The sequence below is a fragment of the Prunus avium genome, chromosome 8, assembly GCF_965620075.1.
Source record: "Prunus avium chromosome 8, drPruAviu1.hap1.1, whole genome shotgun sequence".
Taxonomy (NCBI): Eukaryota; Viridiplantae; Streptophyta; class Magnoliopsida; order Rosales; family Rosaceae; genus Prunus; species Prunus avium.
In genome coordinates, this window is record NC_142291.1 from 36096476 (window position 1) to 36116470 (window position 19995).

The window sequence follows — 19995 nt, forward strand, 5'->3', positions numbered from 1 at the left end:
ATATATCTCCTCCTTCCATTCTCATTTGCTTGTGGTTCGTTTGAGTCTAATTCCCAAAACTTCCTATTGTTTCGAGTTTCTACCAATATGATTGTGTCCATAACATTCTTTCATGGAGCTCCGTGGTATGCAGCCAATTATGTCAAATCCTTGGTGGTGAGCTCTAAATGGTGCAAAAGTCCAATCCCTCTCAAGGCCACCATAAGCTTGCTTATATTTTTATTGGTTCAGATGGGTACGCAACTCTAATTGGGATGTTGTCCACATAAAATCTGCAGCACATAAAAAGAATAATTTTTATATATATATATATATATATATATATATATATATATATATATGCATATACATTATAGGATAATGTTATGTTATTAGATATATATGACATGTTATATTGTTAAACTCTGAATCATAGTCGTTCATTTAGGAAACGAAAACATGAGATATGGTGTGACAAAATAAAGAACATATGGCCAAGGACTCTTACACAATTTGATGATGGTTCCGAAGATTGTTGTAGTCTTGATAATCTGCATTGGCGTCAAACCAAATGATCCTTATCATTTTCAAAAGCATTTGTCTGCAATGTGATTGGCTCTCCTTTTACTTTACCCAAGAACTCAAAGCTCATCACGAGCTTCATTACCCGAAGTTAGCTGCACACACATACACACGCACACACGCACATATATATAGAGTGGTGGCTATAGATCTTCAAATAAGTTGCAGGTCCATTATAAAATCTGATGTGCTTGGTCGACCAACTAGAGTAATAAAGTTGACACAGTAAAAACATAAGGCAAATTACATGTTCATTCTAGTATATAGTGGCAATTAGCTGACTTCAACCATACATGATGTGGTACACATGCAATTCTATAGTATCTCTATTTATTTTTATAATAAAAAAATGAAACAGTTAACTGCAGTAGGTGTAAATGAAAAAGTAACAAGCAAAAGAGGAATACTTCAGTCCTAGAAGGCGTATGGTGCCCCAACAGAACTACAAGCTTACTACCACTGACAGGGAAACTATGTTGCTAACCTTATTCCATCCTATAAGAACACTGCACGATGAAATCCAAAGAAAAACAGACTAACTTCTGAGAATAAATTAACTCAGCCAATTGTGCAAAAAATAATCGACACTGTCTCAACATCTGCAACTCATGATGTGTTCTAAATTTAATATATATGCCCTGTTGTAAAACCTATAAATTGCTATCAATATGCTAAAAACAGTCAATCTAAATGCTGTTCCTTGAAAATTTTCCTCCTCGCCAGCACGCCTTCTAACTATTTCGAGCAAATAACTAAAATACTTTAGACATACATTGACTGTAATCACCATAACTTGACAAGGCATGCTAAAATCGGGAGTTGCCAACAGTACAAGTAATACTTCTGTGTATGTCAAAACATCGCTGTTTTCCTACACACAAATAGAGAGTCGACAATAGGTACAAAAATCGATGAATCTGATACATGAATACCACCAAAAAAGAAAAAAGAGGTGGATAGAATACCAGGAATTTGGATAAGAGGGAGGACTTCTTCACAGATTTATCCTTAAAAAACTGCATGCTTGTATGGAAATTAGGAAAGCTTATTATGGCTGATGGAATATCAAATCCTTGATTGGCATCTGGAGGATATTCATCAATATGCAAAAACCCCTACATAGATATTATAACAAAGTCATACCCAAAAAAAATCAACAAGTAATAAAGAAACGAAGTGTACAGTCAAACTTCAGCCTATGTTTCAAGCAAATAAGATGATATAGGAGTTCCCAGCAACAATGCTTCAGTCAACCATTGTTCTGCATGAGCTTAGCTCACAGTTTAGCACCACAGGAATTCCCACATAGCTATAACCCTTTGAAAATTCCATATAAAAACCAATGCTATAAAACATGGAAAAAAAAATTAAAAAAAGATTACCCAAGTATACCTTATCAAATTCTAAGGTTATAGTAGCTGATTTCATTCCACAAGGGAATTTCAGGACCATCTCCATCACCCCAGGTGACATCTTGTTTACAGAAGGTGAAACAAGCATCTTTTCAACAATGACTGAAACTTCTTGAGGTTGTTCATTAACATACACTCGCAATGTATGAAAATAAACCTTAATATACCAAGGCACAACCTGAAAAACTTTGACTTCCAATTTGCACTTGCCTTCACTTATATCAGTATGCAACAACTCATCACTCACCTCCGTAGATCTCAACGATATTGCAAAAGCACCCCTTCCATTCCCACTTCCCATCAAGAACCGACTAGCATGTAATGGTGCTTTCTGACAGGACCAAACTACAAAAAGCTTCCAACTTAGGCCTAAATCAAATGGCCTAGACTCGCTGTACTTCTCCATAGAAAATTCATATAGAACAGATGGGTTCTTCTGTTCAAATCCATTAAGTTCTTTTAATACCCTGAACAGACAATTCAAAGCCAGGGTTACTCATAACACCTTCATAGGCAGATTTATCAGCACTGGATATCTCATTTTTCTTTCTGCAAATAAGGAGCTTTAGCCATGGAGTTAGGTTCTTATATACCTCAGACTTCCTGGCGCTGGGCGATATCCCCATTCAGGAGCAGAATATGATGTAGACGAATCTAGGAAGTTGATTGAAGCACAAAAGAGACCCGAAAGAGCATGGATTAAATTCTTCCAAGAATCATCCACCTGTTCAAGAGTGACATCAAAGACAGCCCACAACTCAACTCCAGGAGGCTTTGCATTGTTGCTTGATATGCGATCAAACCCACCCCAGCGATCATAGTTCCAGTGACCTTGTGTGAAAGAAAATTCCATTTCCTTAACGTGAAACTTCTGAACCTGTCCAACCAACACTCTCCCGTAAGTTATTTAGTGGTTTATAAGATACTACCAAGAATTTCATGAATTCATACAAGAATGGTGGAGTGGAGGTAATTGGAAAGTTAGGTTATGCTACCAGTAAGACTTAAAAATCCTAAATTTGAATATCAATGCTAAAGCCCATACAGTTAATTTTGGAAACTTACAACACCTATCAAGCTACCTTACTACCTTAAACACCCTAATTAAACAAAACCCAGATACAAGATCAAAATTTTATCTGTTTACGACCTTATCGTATGCCAAAGTTAACAAATTTAAAAACAAAATAATGCAGAGGCACGTAAAGACCTACCAGCTGAGATATGGCTTTGGGGAAGAGACGGTGGGGCCGGCCACTGGAGTTGGTATGTGAGGCCCTGCTTCGGAAGTTGAAGTGGGCCAGCACCTTGCGACCCGGCAATGGCTTCAGAAGCATCTCCTCCGAGAAATTTTCTTCGGTGACCGTTCCCAAGGCAGCTTTGGAATGGAGAATTGGGGCAAAAAGTAAGAGAGAGAGTAACAGGACCCGTCTGAGAAGAAGAAGAAGAAGAAGAAGAGGAAGGGCCATGAGGTGGAGGAATGAGCTTGAATCGGACTATGGGCGCTGCGAGAGTTCTATGAGATGGGGGCCGTGGGGCGCGGAGTCAGGTAGTCCGCCATGGAAGCTTCGCTGAAGGAGTTTGGTCTATGAAAGACGTTGGGGTTTGGGAGGGATTTTTTGATTTCTAGGGACAAAGACAATGGGCCTTTGGGCTTTCCGATCTTTTGGTAAAGAAGGCCCAATTGATTAACGATGATTTATTGTTATTTGTTTCCTCCAGTTTCTATTTTATATATAATTTAACAAATAAAGATTTGCCAAACCAAGTATATGAGAATTTTCTGATCTATCTTTTCGATGGGGAGGTTTTTATAGGGATATACAAAGTGATAAATCGTAAAAAGAGTTATAATACAAAATAAATCTCAATTACGACATAACTATACAAACGGGTAAATAAAAAAAATCCCGAATAAAAAAGGAAATAAATCTCGCCAATTATAAGTGCTATAGTTACTTTAATAGCTTCTTCTTGGTAAGAGATCTCAAGCCTTTAGGTCATTGATGGCCAAAATAAAAGGTTCATGGCTCAAAAATGCTTGATCTTTACAGTTGATCCCAAATATCTACGATAGTGTGTTCTTAACTTTCCATGATCAAATCTCTCCTAAAATTTGTAATAATCTTAATTATAAATAAATGCATCAAATGCTTCACCAAATCATATAAAATCCGTTAAATACATATCTTGATCATAAATCCAAAAGTTTTCAAGATAGTATCCTAAAATTCAATATCAAATCAAATATTAATATCATATATCTTGAATACAAAGCAAAGAATTAACTATGGTTACATCAATGAACACGTGTCAAGTGTTGAGAACAATGGTGAGCAAAAATATTTCCATAGCGTTAATGCGATAATGTGATCCAAAGGAAGAATAAACCCTTTTTTAAAAATCTTTAATTAATGTTAGGAGTGATGAGTTTTGCTTACAAGGGCTTCATATATAAGATACAAAATGATGATCACCAGATTACAATAATAATGAATACAGTTATATATATATCATCCCTTATCTCCTCTGTAATTTTTTTTTTTTGGGGTTAGCTAGGGTTTGAATTTTCTTAAGCCTATTAACCCTAGCTATTAAAACTGCACTCCGGGGCAGGTGTATTAGGACCGGCACAATAGTCGTAGTGCATATGTCTCCTTCTCACATCCTCATATGCCCGTCGTTGGTCTGAGTTTAGTTCCCTTATGTCGTTCCACCAATAATTCTGCCCATAACATTCGATCATGCATTGTTTTGCTGCGCAGGGGCAGCCACTTATGTCAAATCCTTGGTAGTGAGCTTTAAATGGTGCATACCTCCAATCCGTCTCATTCTGACTTGCCCATTTTGCATGCCAAAGGCTTGCTTGAATTTGCATTGGTTGTGACGGGAAGGGAACCCCAGATTTTCTGAGTTTCTTAAATACCCTAATTGGGATGTCGTCGACATAAAATCTGCATGACAGAAAAAAAAGGGTGCGTTATCAAATTGTAACAAACATGTTATATTATGAAACTGTGAATTAAATTCCCGTGTTTATGTATATATAACAATTTGGAAAAATAAAGAGCAATTTGATGATGGGGATGAGTATGTATTCTTACACAATTTGATTATGGTTCCAAAGAATTTTGTAGTCATGATACTCTGTTGTGGGGTCAAACCAGAGAGTAATTCTTTGTTCTCTACCGCCCGTGCCATTTGCAAAAACATTTGTCTGCAATAGGATTGGCTCTCCTTTTATGTTACCCAAGAACTCAAAGTCCAGCTCATCATGAGCTTTGTCCTTTACTCCGTCACCGTCGCCTGAAGTTAGCTTCATATATATAATATACATATATAAGCCACGGGCAATATTTGGAGACATTAGAGAGAGAGAGAGAGAGAGAGAGAGAGAGAGAATTAATGGGATAATAATATTCACATAAAAAGTTGTGACGACACCGGCAGAATTCCCTCGTGGTAATTTGATCCTCATATGAAAGAACCCAGAACCAAACCATTGCTTGGATACAAACGAAGCCCCTGAAATAATAAGAGCTCAAATTATCTTCTATATACAATAAATAAAGGAAAGAGAAAGTTAAATAATTACCACTATATTATATATTATATAAGATCTTCAGAAGAGTTAATTAATATCTCATGTTCTACTTATTTTTCTTAATTTCTAAGAGGTGGCTATGGAGGATCAAATTATAAAACCTACCATGCAATAAATAAAAAATGGCCTGCTTTGTGGTTTAACCTCTCATAAATAAAAACATAAAGTTGATTAATTACTCCATATCTTAACGATAAGTACGAAGCAAAGACAGCTTAAGAGAAATAAGGCATGAATAAGAAAATGGAAAGAAAATCAATACAAACAGCTCACGGAAAAGAAAAAAGAATTTATTTGGATCATTAGCATCTAACAAAAAGATTATCATTAGCATCCAACAAAGAGATTGTTATTCCATTAGAATCTAGAAGAAGAAGATGGAAATGATTATTAACCCGAAGAATTATCCATAGAAAGCCGGACTTCTCTTCCCTGATGTGAAGACCGGAAATGAGAAGAATCCGTTGTGAGCGTTCTATAGTTATGATAAAAGTTACCGTCAAGAAGGCTGGTTTCTGTAGCAAGCACCCCACCACCAATAAGGAGAAGAACCAGAAATAAACGAACCACTGAGAAAGCCATTTCTAAGGCAAAACCTAGCCAGTGAGAGTGTTTTGTGTTTCACAAAAGAAAGTAATGCATTGGTGAAGTTATATATAGATCCCTTCCTTAATTATAAACCTAGACTTAGCCCAAGCCCATGAATAAGAGTTACTAGATACGTACGAGACTCTGGATCTTATGGATTCATGTGACATTATAAGGTAACGTTATTTGTTTAGACTATTACAACTCATGCATCCTAAAATCTGGACAAAGCAAAGAAGGGTTTAGAAAATTTAGAAAGAAAGGAAGGAAACAAATGAATTTCAAATGATTCATTGTCATTTCAAATAATATACTACATCTAGTTTGTTTCAAATACATTCAATGTGGTTATAGTTGTTTCAAATACATTCAGTCTAATATGATTCTTGTTTCTTTAACGAATTTAATTTTGTTTTCAAATTCAAATTATTGCTTACAAATCTCTCCATTTTGAATGGGAGTATTAATTAGGACACTCACGAGTTGTTATATCCAAATTTTACACCGCTAAATGAAATTTCAAGCAATGAAGGAGAGGGAACTAATATTTTTCAAAAGAGGCCTAAATTTTTTGGAGGGAATTAAAATTGTTCATGCACTCCTCACAATTTAGGGCAACTTTGACAAGGATATGAAGTGGATTATGCTGGAGTTGGGCTTAGATAAAATGGGTTAAACCTAAAAATACATGTAATTAATAACAAAACAAAATTGGGGCAAATTTTACAAGTCATTTACTTTAAAAAAGCAAAAACAAAAAAGATGATCAAGATTAAAGTGAAAACAATAAAAGTTGAATATCATAATAAAAGAAGAAGAAGAAGAAGATGATGATGATAAATTAACCCGAAGCTTGATCCAAGAAAAGCACGAGTTCTCTCCCTCGATACCAAGTTTCCACATGATCAGGTTTCCCCCAGACGACTCCATAATTTTCGTGAAAGTAAACATCACGGGCAAACACACCAACAAGTTGGAGAAACACAGCTAAAACCAGCACTGAAACCCCCATTTTAGGCCAAACCCTAGAATTAAACCTAGCAGGCTACTGCCATGGTTGTGGTGGTGCAAGTTATAAATAGAGAAATATTTCTTTTGTATGTATTTTTTACCCTAAGAACTCGAAGTGGGCAAAAAGAGTGTGAGCCATAATTTTTCTCTACCTTACTGAGATCTGTTATGCCCACACGCTATTGACTTCTCCACATATGATAGCTATCTCCATAACCAACCACATCATAATTTATGCACCATCTCTTTTTTATGAAAGCAACTAGAAAAATTGCCTGCCCTTTTACCCATTTTAGTTCATATATGTTTGATGAAAAGCTATTCAGAAATCGTGTTGTTAGGAGGAGCTTGGAAGCAATGAAGTGCAAGAAAGAAACTCTATCCTATAGCTTTTCATTATTGTATCTAGCTGTGACAGTCAAGCTCGACGTCTGTGATAAGGGGATCAAATATTGTTGTATAACAAGTAACAGGTTAGAACCCTGACCTTGTTCTTATCACGTGACAAACTAAAGCGAAAAAAATCTAAATAAAAAACTGGCCAAGTATTCAATTTTGATGACTTGAATACGTGCTATATTTTAATTGGATTGTTTTGTAACTCAACACTGACACGTTCCAAGAACAGCTTCTTACAAGTTTCTGTCGCCCTCGATGGTTGTTTCTGTTGAATTGGAGTCTTGCATGCATGATGGGTTATGGATCCCACGCCATGACCCGCCATAACGATTTCATCATCCAACTTTTGTAGTATCCGGCCTTAGCACCAACTCTATGAGTACGTAGATTTTCTCATTGGCACATTTTAATCCAAACACAATCTAATCTGGATTTTGTTCCATGCATGCATTAGATCAGCCATCACTATATTTTATATATATATATATATATTTTGACTAATGGTGAATGGGAAACCTACAAATCTATCATCATTAAACTCAAAGTGTTAATCAACTTTTAATAAACTCTCAAATCAGTTTTAATTTTGATGCCTCAGAAGATTGATGGGCTCACTTATGCATAGGTGTTTTCATGATCCTTTTGTTTTTAATACAAGAAATAAAATGCTCATCTCTCATCATATTAATGAATAGAAAACTATATGTATCTATGAAAATGCAAACTAGGATCAAGTTTTTGTATAACAAGAGAGAGAGAGAGAGAGAGACAGAGACAGAGAGACAGAGAGACAGAGAGAGAGAGAGAGCATATTTCTGAGTCACAGTACTTATCTAACAACGCCAGGAAGAAACTTACAAATGCAAACCTGTTAATTCCAACAAAGAACCTTCCTTAATTAGCTTTTTTGTCTTATACTGTAAGAAGCATTGATATGTTTGCTAATTAGCAAGGGGTTGTTGGCGAGTACTTAGTTAGGATTTTGGTTTCTTATTTAGTTTAGATTTTGGTTACTTACCCATTTATTTAGTCATGTTGTAATTTAGATTTATTTCCTATTTTATTTAGGGTTGTATTTCCTTATAAATACCTTCATATTGAAGAAAAATGTATAACTGAAAATGTACCTTACTTTGTTTGACAGAGGTGACCGATTAATCATGCATCATATACAATAAAAATATCATATCCATACAATTTAAATACTATGCATATATGTTCTTTAGAAAATACCCACCAATTGGCACTTTATGAATTACAAGTATTATTTTCCCCTCTTTAATTAATCTAATATTTCTGGTGATTATAGTTTATAATTTTTCTGAATATTGCACTCTTTGGGAAGCCCAAATGGGAATCGAGGCTTATCATTACAATAGTCATAGTTTATATAGTTCTTCCTCACATTCTCATATGCTTGTTTTTGGGTAGGGTTCAGTTCCCAATAATTCATATTGTTCCACCAATAATTCGATTTATAACATTCTTCAACGTTGGAGCTCTGTGTTGAGCACCCACTTATGTCAAATCCTTGGTAGTGAGCTCTAAAAGGTGCATAGGTCCAATTTATCTTTTGTGGAGATGCCCAATCTCCATTCCACAAGGTTGCTTCAATTCTCATTGGCTGTGTTGGGTAGGGAACTCCCAAATTCGTGTAGTTCTTGAAAACCCTAATTGGAGTGTCGTCGATAAAGAATCTGCGGAGAAAGATGAAACTGTGAATCTGAATCGGCGCACATTCAAACCTCGATCGATAATAAACAGCAATGAGAATAATGAGACGAGAGATGATTCTTACACAATTTGATGAGGGTTCCAAAGAAGTTTATAATCATGAAACTGTGATGTTGGGTCAAACCATAGGTGAATCCTTTGCTCTCTGCCGCCTACACCATTTACAAACACATTTGTCTGCAGTGTGATTGCTTCACCTTCTGCATTACCCAAGAACTCAAAGTCCAGCTCATCATGTCGACTAGTCTTTGAAGTCAGCTGCATGTAAAAACGAAAATATAAATAGGAGAAAAAGAGGTAGATATAATAACAAGGAGAATTTATATATATGGAAATTGGAATAACACTCACATAAAAAGTTGTAATAACTCCTGCAGTACTATTGTTCCCTGGTATCTTCATCCTCATATGAAAGAACCCAGAACTGTACTTTAGGTACGATCCAAATCCAGATCCTGTGCAAGTAGTAATTCAAATGTCTAAGTTGGTGCGTCATGTTGGAGTGGACTTAGATAGGATAGGCTAAATGTAAAAATATGAAAATATTTGGACCAAATTAATTATTGTGCGCCGATCGATATATATGTTATTTACTTGAAAATAAGAAGAAAATGACAATCAACGTATCGAAATGCTAAGAATAAAAGTTGATTAATCATGCATAAGCACGGAAAAACTATCTTTAATTAGCATCTAACAAAACCAAGAGGAAAAAAGAAGAAGATGATGATAACCCGAACTGCTATCCAACGAAAGCTGGATTTCTCTCCCCTGATTAAGAGACAAAACATGATCATTTCCCCATGTGATTTCATAATTTTTATCAAAAGCACTGTCGTCGTTGTTGCTTGCAATAGTGCCACCAACAAGTAGCAGCAAAAACACAAAGAAACCCAACACTGAAAGAGCCATTGTAAGCCAAACTGTGGCTAACTCTACTATTTGCAAGTGCCATTGCTGTGGTGGTGAAAGCTATATATATACATATATATAGATGATTTCAACAGTTGAAGATTTTCCTAAAAACCCAAAAAGGGTGCGAGTCATATGTCATGATCTAGAGCCTTAGCTTCTTGTTACATGTTACCCGCACGCCACTTCTGAATAAACCAACCACATCCTTCTAAAAAGCATGACATATTAATTGGGCTTCTGTAGTAGGCTATCCTATTGGTGTTTCTAGGCCAAAAAGGGACATTGGGCCCCACTGTTCATCCTGATAAGGTTTCTGGAATTTTGGTGATTGGCATTTTGATAAGGTTTTTAACATCTAATTTGGATTTTGTAACTTATGTTCCACCAATGCATCAGCTATGACTAAATCACTTTACATTTTCTTTTTGACTAAAGGTGAACTTTTCTTCAACTCAAAATTCCATTCAATCTAACCAAGGTGGTTAGTGTGAGTGGTTCGGCACTCTCATTCCTTAAGAGAGGTCAGGGGTTCAATCCCTGCTCTCGTACGGAGTCACCACTTTGGCCAACACTTTACCTCTTACGGGCCGACCCGGTGTGAGTGGGGATTAGTCTGGGTTGTGGTTAAGGCTTAAAGGTGCCATCCATAGTTGGGGCCCATCCAGGATCACCTTATGGTTCAGACCAAAAAATAAAAAAATAAAAATTCCATTCAATCTTAAACGTCTAAACGAAAGAAAATCCTTTGTGGGATCAAACCAAAGATGAAGCCTTTGCTCTCTACCCCGCGTTGCCATTTGCGAAAATATTTATTTGTAATGTGTATTTTGGCCCATCGGTACCCAAGAACTCGAGGTCCAGCTCATCATGGTTTCCAGGCTCATTATCTGGATGCGAAATTAAGTGCCATTCCACATAAATATTAGTACTAATTAATTAATATCATCTTAAATAATGCATGATTAAGTAAATAACTTTGATGATTAATCCTCACATAAAATGTGGTGACAACTCCTGGAGAATGGCTTGATGGAAATTTTAGCTTCATTTCAAAGAATCCCGAACCATATCCGTTCTTCGAATTAAACCCCGATCCTAATGAGTATTAAAATTAGAATCAAAACACAAGTATTGTTACGTTAATACAAGATAAGTATATTCATGTCAAATTGTTAGGTAAAATAGGATTTTCTTAAAAGTTACAACCTGTAGTCTGGTCCAAAGAAAGCTGAACATCTCTTCCCTGGTTTAGTTGCAAGACATGATCATTGCCATATATATCGGACGACGTAGTTTTGGTCAAAGCTAACATCATCAGCTGCTTCACCTTCCACATTATGCTTTGTGCAAACTAGTACTAGAAAAAAGATCAGAGAAAACCACATCGTGTGGGATCCAAAAAAAAACAAAGAAATTAAAGACAGGGTGTTCTTCATATAGATAAGTAATAGTATAGATTTATACAAGCTCTAATAAGAATTAAAAATAATTAAATATACTGTTTAAAAGCTTCGATATCTGCAATGTGTTGCCTCTAATTATTATTATTATTTTTTTAAATTGAAATATCGAATTAAACTGTTTAAAAGCTTCGATATCTCCAGTCAGAAATATATTTGGTTCACCATTCAATTTAGTTAACATTAATTGAAAGGTTATACTCCCGAAATGCCCCTTGAACTTGTACCTAATTATCAATTTACCCATTGACCTTATTTTTAACAAAATTAAGGACTTGAATTAAATTTTATTCTCAATTTCCCCCTTGCCGTCCAAATCAATAACATGTCATCCAATAATCCGTCAAATCATTAAAAAAATAATTTTTAAAAAAATTAAAGAAAAAAATATATTTTTTGAAAAAATTAAAGAAAAAAAAGAAAGAAAAAATCTTTTGGACCCACCCACCCCACCCCCTGCGTCTTCTTCTCCAACCTATCCCCCCTTACCTGCAACAAAATCCCACCATTTTTTTTTCTTGCCAAAGCAGTTTCTCAAGCTCATCTCTCTCTCTCTCTCTCTCTCTTCCCCTCCCTTTCCCATTCGAGCTCCCCCCATCCCCCATCACAGACCCACCCCCACAACGAACCCAGAACCCACAAACCCACCCCCCAAACGAACCCAGATTTTTTTCACCCACAGCCCCCCCCCCCCCAAACGAACCCATAACCACCGCAAACCCATTCGCGCCCTTTCCCCTTTGATTTTTTCCCCACAGCCTTAAAGGTCCATACCTCTTCACCTCACAAGTTCATTGCCCCTTCTCCCAAAATCTCAACCCTAAATCGCACAACTCATCAATGGATTCAAGATCTGAATAAAATGGGGCTGTTTGGAGGGTGGGGGCTGATGGGTTTGGTTGCATAGAGAGAGAGAGAGAGAGAGAGAGAGAGAGAGAGAGAGAGAGAGAGGGCAGAGTCGCAGAGAGAGGGAGTCGTAGGGAGAGAGGGAAGAAAGGGTTGGTTGCAGAGAGAAGGGAGTCGTAGGGAGAGAGGGAATAAAGGGTTTGGTTGCAGAGAGGGAGTCGTAGGGAGAGAGGGAAGAAAGGGTTTGGTTGCAAAGAGAGGGAAGAAAAGGTTTGGTTGCAGAGAGAAGGGAGTCGTAGGGAGAGAGGGAAGAAAGGGTTTGGTTGCAGAGAGAGAGAGAAGAAATGGTGGGTGGGTCCCACCCCTCTGTTTATTAAAATGATTTTTTTTTCATTTTATATGTCATACTATTGTATTTTATAGTATTTAATTATTTTTAACATATGAAATGACCAATTTGCCCTCATATTTAACGACAAATTGGATGAAATGTTGATGATTTAGACGGCAGGGGGAACATTGATAATAAAATTTAATTCGAGCCCTTAATTCGCTAAAAAAAAAAGTCAAGGGGTAAATTGATAGTTATGTACAAGTTTATGGGGCAATTCGGCAGTATACCCTTAATTGAAAATATTAATAGAAAATAAGATCAAATTTGAATGATTAGGGTTTGTAGGGGCCTTTTTCTTCCGGCAGCAAGTGGGCTGGGCTGATGAAATTGTCCCCTTTGTCCGAGTTTGAAAATTAAGCCCCAAAATGCTTCGAAAGGGCAGCAAGGCCTTAGGAAGTATTTTGGTTACCTTCACCAACCGAAACAGCAGCAACTTACAGATGACTTCTTCAGGCTTGCAGATAAACTTTTGGGCTTGGCATGAGAGGCATGTGGCATGGGAGCAAAATTATCATGGGTTTAGCACTTTATGAGAGGGAGAGTTGTGGGTTCCTATGAAGGTTAGGGGTTCTAATGGAAGGGAAGAGAGGTTCTAAGGAGGATTGGGGGAGAATTTTGGGTGATTTTCGTAGCTTCTGGCAGCTTGACAGTGACTCTGTCCAAGCTTCTGTCAATCTGCCAAAACAGGGGAAGTAAGGGAAAATGGGTAAGGATAGCACGAAAATTGCTGGGTTTGCAAGTGAGAGAGAAAGCTTGCTCTCTAAAGTTTGTGAGTTGTGTTGTGTTGGGTAGAAGAGGCCCTATTTATTGTTGCTTGGAATGGGTCTTCTCCAAGAAACCCTAATGGTTTACTCCTAATCCAACTAAGCTTTCCTCTTCCTTTCTTCTCCTCTTTCTTGACTTTCCTCATGGTGGCAAAAATCAGTTATGCTCAATCCCACAAAATCAGAGATTTTTGGGAGCTCCAAGTTTCCTTCGACGGCTGCTTCAGAGGAGAGCTTCCATTTTTCCCATCTTTTTTCTCTTCTTTCTTCCCCTTTTCATGGCCAAATCTGATGAAGGAAAGGAAATAAGCATGCCTGCTGGTTTGAAAAGTGGCATCTTCTCCTACGTGCTAATACCCCTTGGTTTCTTTGGATGCTTGCACTTGGGATTCATTCTCCCAGAAGCCTCCTCACACGTGAATCCTTGGCCTCTTCGTGGTCTTTTGTTTCAGCCAAGTGCTGATGGCCTTGGCTTCCCCTTATTCAAATGGTTGGGCTTTTTAATATAGAAAACCAAGCCATTTTACTAAGTGGGCTAATTTCACCAAATATTTGGGCTTTTATGGGCTATCTAAAGGAATGGATTATTTTGGTTGGGCTATCCTAGTTGAGGTAATGGGCTATTTCCTCTCTTGTGCTTACCCACCTTTGGGTCTAAGAAATGGGCTTGAGTCCCGAGGCCCCCAAGCGACCCGAGACTTCCATTTCTTGACTCATCAATGGGCCCCATGACAATTTGTTACCATCCATACCACAATCCCACTCAAGCAAGCCCCGGGCATTTGAGTGGCTTGGGCCCACTTAAGCTTGTTGTGGGATAATAATTTCCCGCCTGGCATGGCATGTCGCTTGGCGTGCTTTTTTAAGTATGATGCTTGATAGGATAATTGGCACGAATTTGCAGTGCTAAATGCATTCTTACAATTTTAATCTCAGCTTCTATCATGATAGATTTCTATTTTGGCGCGGCATGTAGATATGGCTCGTGCATGGCAGACTTCTGTGTACTTCAAATTGAGTCTTTTTCCAATAATATATCGTCTTGGGCCGGGAATTTGTTCAGGCCCAACCATGGATTTTTTGGGCCTCAACAAGGTTTTTATTTTTATTTGTATAAAACATCAAATTTCATGACACCATGAAAGGGCCGCCTAAATAAGCATTTGAAAGCACAACCCTAACATAGGAGGGTTCTTACAAGGAAAAATTGAACAGACAGTGATCAAAAGTCGTACACAAAACTCAAATAGAAGAAGGAAAGAAGATATACGGGGAGGATGAGTTCCCGTTGCCGCCAATAGAAACTGTTATCTGTGGCTATGGTAGGGGATGAGGTAGGGTTGGTGTCTATTTGGGAATGTAGTTAGGTCTGTGAATGTTTAAATATATATATATATATATATATATATATATATATATATATATATATATATATATATATATATATATATATATATATATATATATATATAGTCCCCTGTGAAATGTGTTTGGAAGAGCTTCTAAAATGGCTTTTGTCATTGCCGGATCCTGATCAGTAATAATAATTTTCGGAGCATCACCTGGCATAGGCCTAAAAAATTCTCTAAACAACCAAATGAAGGAGTCTGCAGTTTCCTCACTTAAGAATGCCCCAGAAAAAATAATTGTCTGACCATAGTTGTTTACTCCAGCGTACGTCGTTCCCAAGCATAAGTGGAGTTTGTGGCGGGTCAAGAGTGAAAACGGGTTAAAAGATGTAATTCAATCTCAGCCACACAAGGTCATTAAAACAGATCCAATGGTTGAGCGCCTCATCCCTCAAATAACACTATTTGAGGGATCCCTCAACTGAAGGGAACTGTATATATATATATATGAAGCCACTTTCGATTCATGTAGTTTGTGGGATTTTATTTTATAATGGGAATAATTATATTTCTTAATTGATTTTTTTCTAATTTCTTTTAAAAATAGTATAGCTAGGCAGCTAGACTTATTTTGACATGTGGTGATATATAAATTTTTTTTAAAAAAAAGAGGACCCTCAAAAGGCTTGTTTCATAGTGCTTCTGAAATGGTTAAAAGCGCTTTCTGACAACTAAAAGCGCTTTTGACGGGGTTTGGCAGAAAAGTTTTGAAGTGATTGTGGGCTATAGAAGGGCTTTATGGAGAAGCACTTGCCATGTGCTTCTTCAGGAAGCACTCCCAAGTGCTTTTCCAGGAAGCACTTCGATTTTTTTTAAAATTTTCAACAACTTTATAATAAAAGCACTTTTGTTTGAAGTGCTAATGAGTAGAAGTGCTTCCTAGAGAAGCAATCCCAAACGAGCTACAAGTTTCATTAGTTTGTACTTTATAGATATAAATTTGCTAGTTTCAACATATCCAAAGTAGATATTAATAAGCCACTATATAATGTTTTAGTATAACTTTTATAACATATATTATTGGTATTCAATAATATATGAGAATTATTTGTATAATACGTGAACTTTGTGTGAATTATTGAAATTTTTGTAAAAAAATATGGGTATTAAGCATTAGAAATGCGTATGTACATGTACAATACGACTATTGTACGTTTGCTTTTTAAAAAATAGTAGACATGTATAGAATACGAATGTATTATTGAAAAATACATACGTACATATATACTTATATATATAAAAGACTATAAGATATTAATTAAATTAAAGAAGTTGGGGAAAAAACAAAAGTAATGAAACTAATTTTATATTTTTGTAAACAAAATTAAAAAAAATAGCACAAACACTTCTCCCGACGAAATTTTGTCGGCATAGGTCTATGCCGGCAAATATCTGTTGGATTAGATTTCTCCCGACAAAAAAACCTCTGCCGACGAAATATTCGTCGGGAGAGGTCTTTTAAAAAAAAATATATATAAACTTAGGATGTTTAGATTAATTAATTTTTTAAAATTTTATTTTTAGTAATTAAATAATATATTTAACTGATTTGATTAGTTAAATTAGTAATTATATTTTAATTATAATTTATTTGGTGAATAATTAGTATTAACACGTCGGCAGAGGTCTTTTAAAAAAAAATATATATAAACTTAGGATGTTTAGATTAATTAATTTTTTTAAATTTTATTTTTAGTAATTAAATAATATATTTGACTGATTTGATTAGTTAAATTAGTAATTATATTTTAATTATAATTTATTTGGTGAATAATTAGTATTAAATATGTTAATTAACTTCATGAATTATATTACTTAATAAATAGTAATTCAATTTTTCTTTTTCTTTTTTCCCTTTAATTTTCACTAAGTAAATAATAACTAAAACATGATTACTAATCAAAGAGAAATACATATTATGCTACTTAAAGGGTTTGTAAAATAGTATAGCCGCGCGGCTGTACTATTTTAAAAACAATTATAAAGCTGAGTATAGCCGCGCGGCTATACTATTTTTACATGTAAAAAAGAAGGAGCCCAGTCATTAGGCGCCACATGTCAAGACAACTCTACTTTTTAAAAAAAATAGAAAACACAGAGTATAGCCGCGCGGCTGCACTCATTTTTATTCAAAAAGCGCCCTCCAGCGATTAGACGCCACGTGTCACTATACCATTTAAAAATAAAAAATAAATAATCGTAGTATAGCCGCACGGCTATACTATTCTAAAAGGTCCATCTATACTATTTGATATATAAATTAAAAAAATAAAAGAGGACCCTCCAAGTTTCATTAGTTTGTACTTTGTAGATATAAATTTGCTAGTTTCAACATATCCAAAGTATATATTAATAAGCCACTATATAATATTTTAGTATAACTTTTATAACATATATTATTGGTATTCAATAATATATGAGAATTATTTGTATAATACGTGAACTTTGTGTGAATTATTGACATTTTTGTAAAAAAAATATGGGTATTAAGCATTAGAAATGCGTATGTACATGTACAATACGACTATTGTACGTTTGCTTTTTAAAAAATAGTAGACACGTATAGAATACGAATGTATTATTGAAAAATACATACGTACATATATACTTATATATATATATAAAAGACTATAAGATATTAATTAAATTAAAGAAGTTGGGGAAAAAACAAAAGTAATGAAACTAATTTTATATTTTTGTAAACAAAATTAAAAAAAAATAGCACAAACACTTCTCCCGACGAAATTTCGTCGGCATAGGTCTATGCCGGCAAATATTCGTCGGATTAGATTTCTCCCGACAAAAAAACCTCTACCGACGAAATATTCGTCGGGAGAGGTCTTTTTAAAAAATATATATATATATATATATATAAACTTAGGATGTTTAGATTAATTAATTTTTTTAAATTTTATTTTTAGTAATTAAATAATATATTTGACTGATTTGATTAGTTAAATTAGTAATTATATTTTAATTATAATTTATTTGGTGAATAATTAGTATTAAATATGTTAATTAACGTCATGAATTATATTACTTAATAAATAGTAATTCAATTTTTCTTTTTCTTTTTTCCCTTTAATTTTCACTAAGTAAATAATAACTAAAACATGATTACTAATCAAAGAGAAATACATATTATGCTACTTAAAGGGTTTGTAAAATAGTATAGCCGCGCGGCTGTACTATTTTAAAAACAATTATAAAGCTGAGTATAGCCGCGCGGCTATACTATTTTTACATGTAAAAAAGAAGGAGCCCAGTCATTAGGCGCCACATGTCAAGACAACTCTACTTTTTAAAAAAAATAGAAAACACAGAGTATAGCCGCGCGGCTGCACTCATTTTTATTCAAAAAGCGCCCTCCAGCGATTAGACGCCACGTGTCACTATACCATTTAAAAATAAAAAATAAATAATCGTAGTATAGCCGCACGGCTATACTATTCTAAAAGGTCCATCTATACTATTTGATATATAAATTAAAAAAATAAAAGAGGACCCTCCAAGTTTCATTAGTTTGTACTTTGTAGATATAAATTTGCTAGTTTCAACATATCCAAAGTATATATTAATAAGCCACTATATAATATTTTAGTATAACTTTTATAACATATATTATTGGTATTCAATAATATATGAGAATTATTTGTATAATACGTGAACTTTGTGTGAATTATTGACATTTTTGTAAAAAAAATATGGGTATTAAGCATTAGAAATGCGTATGTACATGTACAATACGACTATTGTACGTTTGCTTTTTAAAAAATAGTAGACACGTATAGAATACGAATGTATTATTGAAAAATACATACGTACATATATACTTATATATATATATATAAAAGACTATAAGATATTAATTAAATTAAAGAAGTTGGGGAAAAAACAAAAGTAATGAAACTAATTTTATATTTTTGTAAACAAAATTAAAAAAAAATAGCACAAACACTTCTCCCGACGAAATTTCGTCGGCATAGGTCTATGCCGGCAAATATTCGTCGGATTAGATTTCTCCCGACAAAAAAACCTCTGCCGACGAAATATTCGTCGGGAGAGGTCTTTTTAAAAAATATATATATATATATATATATAAACTTAGGATGTTTAGATTAATTAATTTTTTTAAATTTTATTTTTAGTAATTAAATAATATATTTGACTGATTTGATTAGTTAAATTAGTAATTATATTTTAATTATAATTTATTTGGTGAATAATTAGTATTAAATATGTTAATTAACTTCATGAATTATATTACTTAATAAATAGTAATTCAATTTTTCTTTTTCTTTTTTCCCTTTAATTTTCACTAAGTAAATAATAACTAAAACATGATTACTAATCAAAGAGAAATACATATTATGCTACTTAAAGGGTTTGTAAAATAGTATAGCCGCGCGGCTGTACTATTTTAAAAACAATTATAAAGCTGAGTATAGCCGCGCGGCTATACTATTTTTACATGTAAAAAAGAAGGAGCCCAGTCATTAGGCGCCACATGTCAAGACAACTCTACTTTTTAAAAAAAATAGAAAACACAGAGTATAGCCGCGCGGCTGCACTCATTTTTATTCAAAAAGCGCCCTCCAGCGATTAGACGCCACGTGTCACTATACCATTTAAAAATAAAAAATAAATAATCGTAGTATAGCCGCACGGCTATACTATTCTAAAAGGTCCATCTATACTATTTGATATATAAATTAAAAAAATAAAAGAGGACCCTCCAAGTTTCATTAGTTTGTACTTTGTAGATATAAATTTGCTAGTTTCAACATATCCAAAGTATATATTAATAAGCCACTATATAATATTTTAGTATAACTTTTATAACATATATTATTGGTATTCAATAATATATGAGAATTATTTGTATAATACGTGAACTT

At 34.7% G+C, this 19995-nt stretch overlaps 3 protein-coding genes across 4 annotated transcripts; all 3 read right to left on the minus strand.

The window, feature by feature from the left end:
* Nucleotides 1-96: 96 nt before the first annotated feature.
* LOC110756984 (uncharacterized) lies at nucleotides 97-3553 on the minus strand. The gene is made up of 6 exons (XM_021958493.2): nucleotides 3188-3553; nucleotides 2567-2850; nucleotides 1954-2440; nucleotides 1527-1676; nucleotides 488-1432; nucleotides 97-272 (listed from the first exon to the last, which is right to left on the minus strand). The coding sequence occupies exons 1-5, from the start codon at nucleotides 3440-3442 to the stop codon at nucleotides 1154-1156; spliced, it is 1455 nt and encodes a 484-aa protein (XP_021814185.1). The 5' UTR covers nucleotides 3443-3553; the 3' UTR covers nucleotides 97-272; nucleotides 488-1153.
* A 790-nt stretch (nucleotides 3554-4343) lies between these two features.
* On the minus strand, nucleotides 4344-7235 carry LOC148292659 (xyloglucan endotransglucosylase/hydrolase protein 2-like). 2 transcript variants are annotated; one of them, XM_088244949.1, is made up of 5 exons: nucleotides 7012-7235; nucleotides 5973-6092; nucleotides 5398-5498; nucleotides 5078-5289; nucleotides 4344-4927 (listed from the first exon to the last, which is right to left on the minus strand). In XM_088244949.1, the coding sequence occupies exons 1-5, from the start codon at nucleotides 7175-7177 to the stop codon at nucleotides 4561-4563; spliced, it is 966 nt and encodes a 321-aa protein (XP_088101075.1). In that variant the 5' UTR covers nucleotides 7178-7235; the 3' UTR covers nucleotides 4344-4560. The 2 variants fall into 2 exon arrangements, with proteins under 2 accessions (XP_088101075.1, XP_088101076.1); XM_088244950.1 differs by lacking the exon at nucleotides 5973-6092 and having other exon boundaries at nucleotides 7012-7234.
* Nucleotides 7236-8767: 1532 nt separating this feature from the next.
* Nucleotides 8768-10274, minus strand: LOC110757005 (xyloglucan endotransglucosylase/hydrolase protein 2-like). Its single transcript, XM_021958519.2, has 4 exons — nucleotides 10044-10274; nucleotides 9661-9764; nucleotides 9374-9567; nucleotides 8768-9272 (listed from the first exon to the last, which is right to left on the minus strand). The coding sequence occupies exons 1-4, from the start codon at nucleotides 10219-10221 to the stop codon at nucleotides 8879-8881; spliced, it is 870 nt and encodes a 289-aa protein (XP_021814211.1). The 5' UTR covers nucleotides 10222-10274; the 3' UTR covers nucleotides 8768-8878.
* Nucleotides 10275-19995: the final 9721 nt, after the last annotated feature.

Bases quoted from the DNA above. Each gene is read 5' to 3' on its own strand.
- LOC110756984 (XM_021958493.2), bottom strand. From the start codon at position 3,442: ATGGCCCTTCCTCTTCTTCTTCTTCTTCTTCTTCTCAGACGGGTCCTG. The intron at 2,441-2,566 runs GTATATAAGAAC...TTGTCTGTTCAG, and splicing joins CCAGCGCCAGGAAGTCTGAG to GGTATTAAAAGAACTTAATG. The intron at 1,677-1,953 runs GTATACTTGGGT...ATATCTATGTAG, and splicing joins TAACCTTAGAATTTGATAAG to GGGTTTTTGCATATTGATGA.
- LOC148292659 (XM_088244949.1), bottom strand. From the start codon at position 7,177: ATGGGGGTTTCAGTGCTGGTTTTAGCTGTGTTTCTCCAACTTGTTGGT. The intron at 5,290-5,397 runs GTGAATATTATT...ATATATATGAAG, and splicing joins GTGTCGTCACAACTTTTTAT to CTAACTTCAGGCGACGGTGA. The intron at 4,928-5,077 runs GTAAGAATACAT...TCTGTCATGCAG, and splicing joins TGGAACCATAATCAAATTGT to ATTTTATGTCGACGACATCC.
- LOC110757005 (XM_021958519.2), bottom strand. From the start codon at position 10,221: ATGGCTCTTTCAGTGTTGGGTTTCTTTGTGTTTTTGCTGCTACTTGTT. The intron at 9,568-9,660 runs GTGAGTGTTATT...TTTTACATGCAG, and splicing joins GAGTTATTACAACTTTTTAT to CTGACTTCAAAGACTAGTCG. The intron at 9,273-9,373 runs GTAAGAATCATC...CTTTCTCCGCAG, and splicing joins TGGAACCCTCATCAAATTGT to ATTCTTTATCGACGACACTC.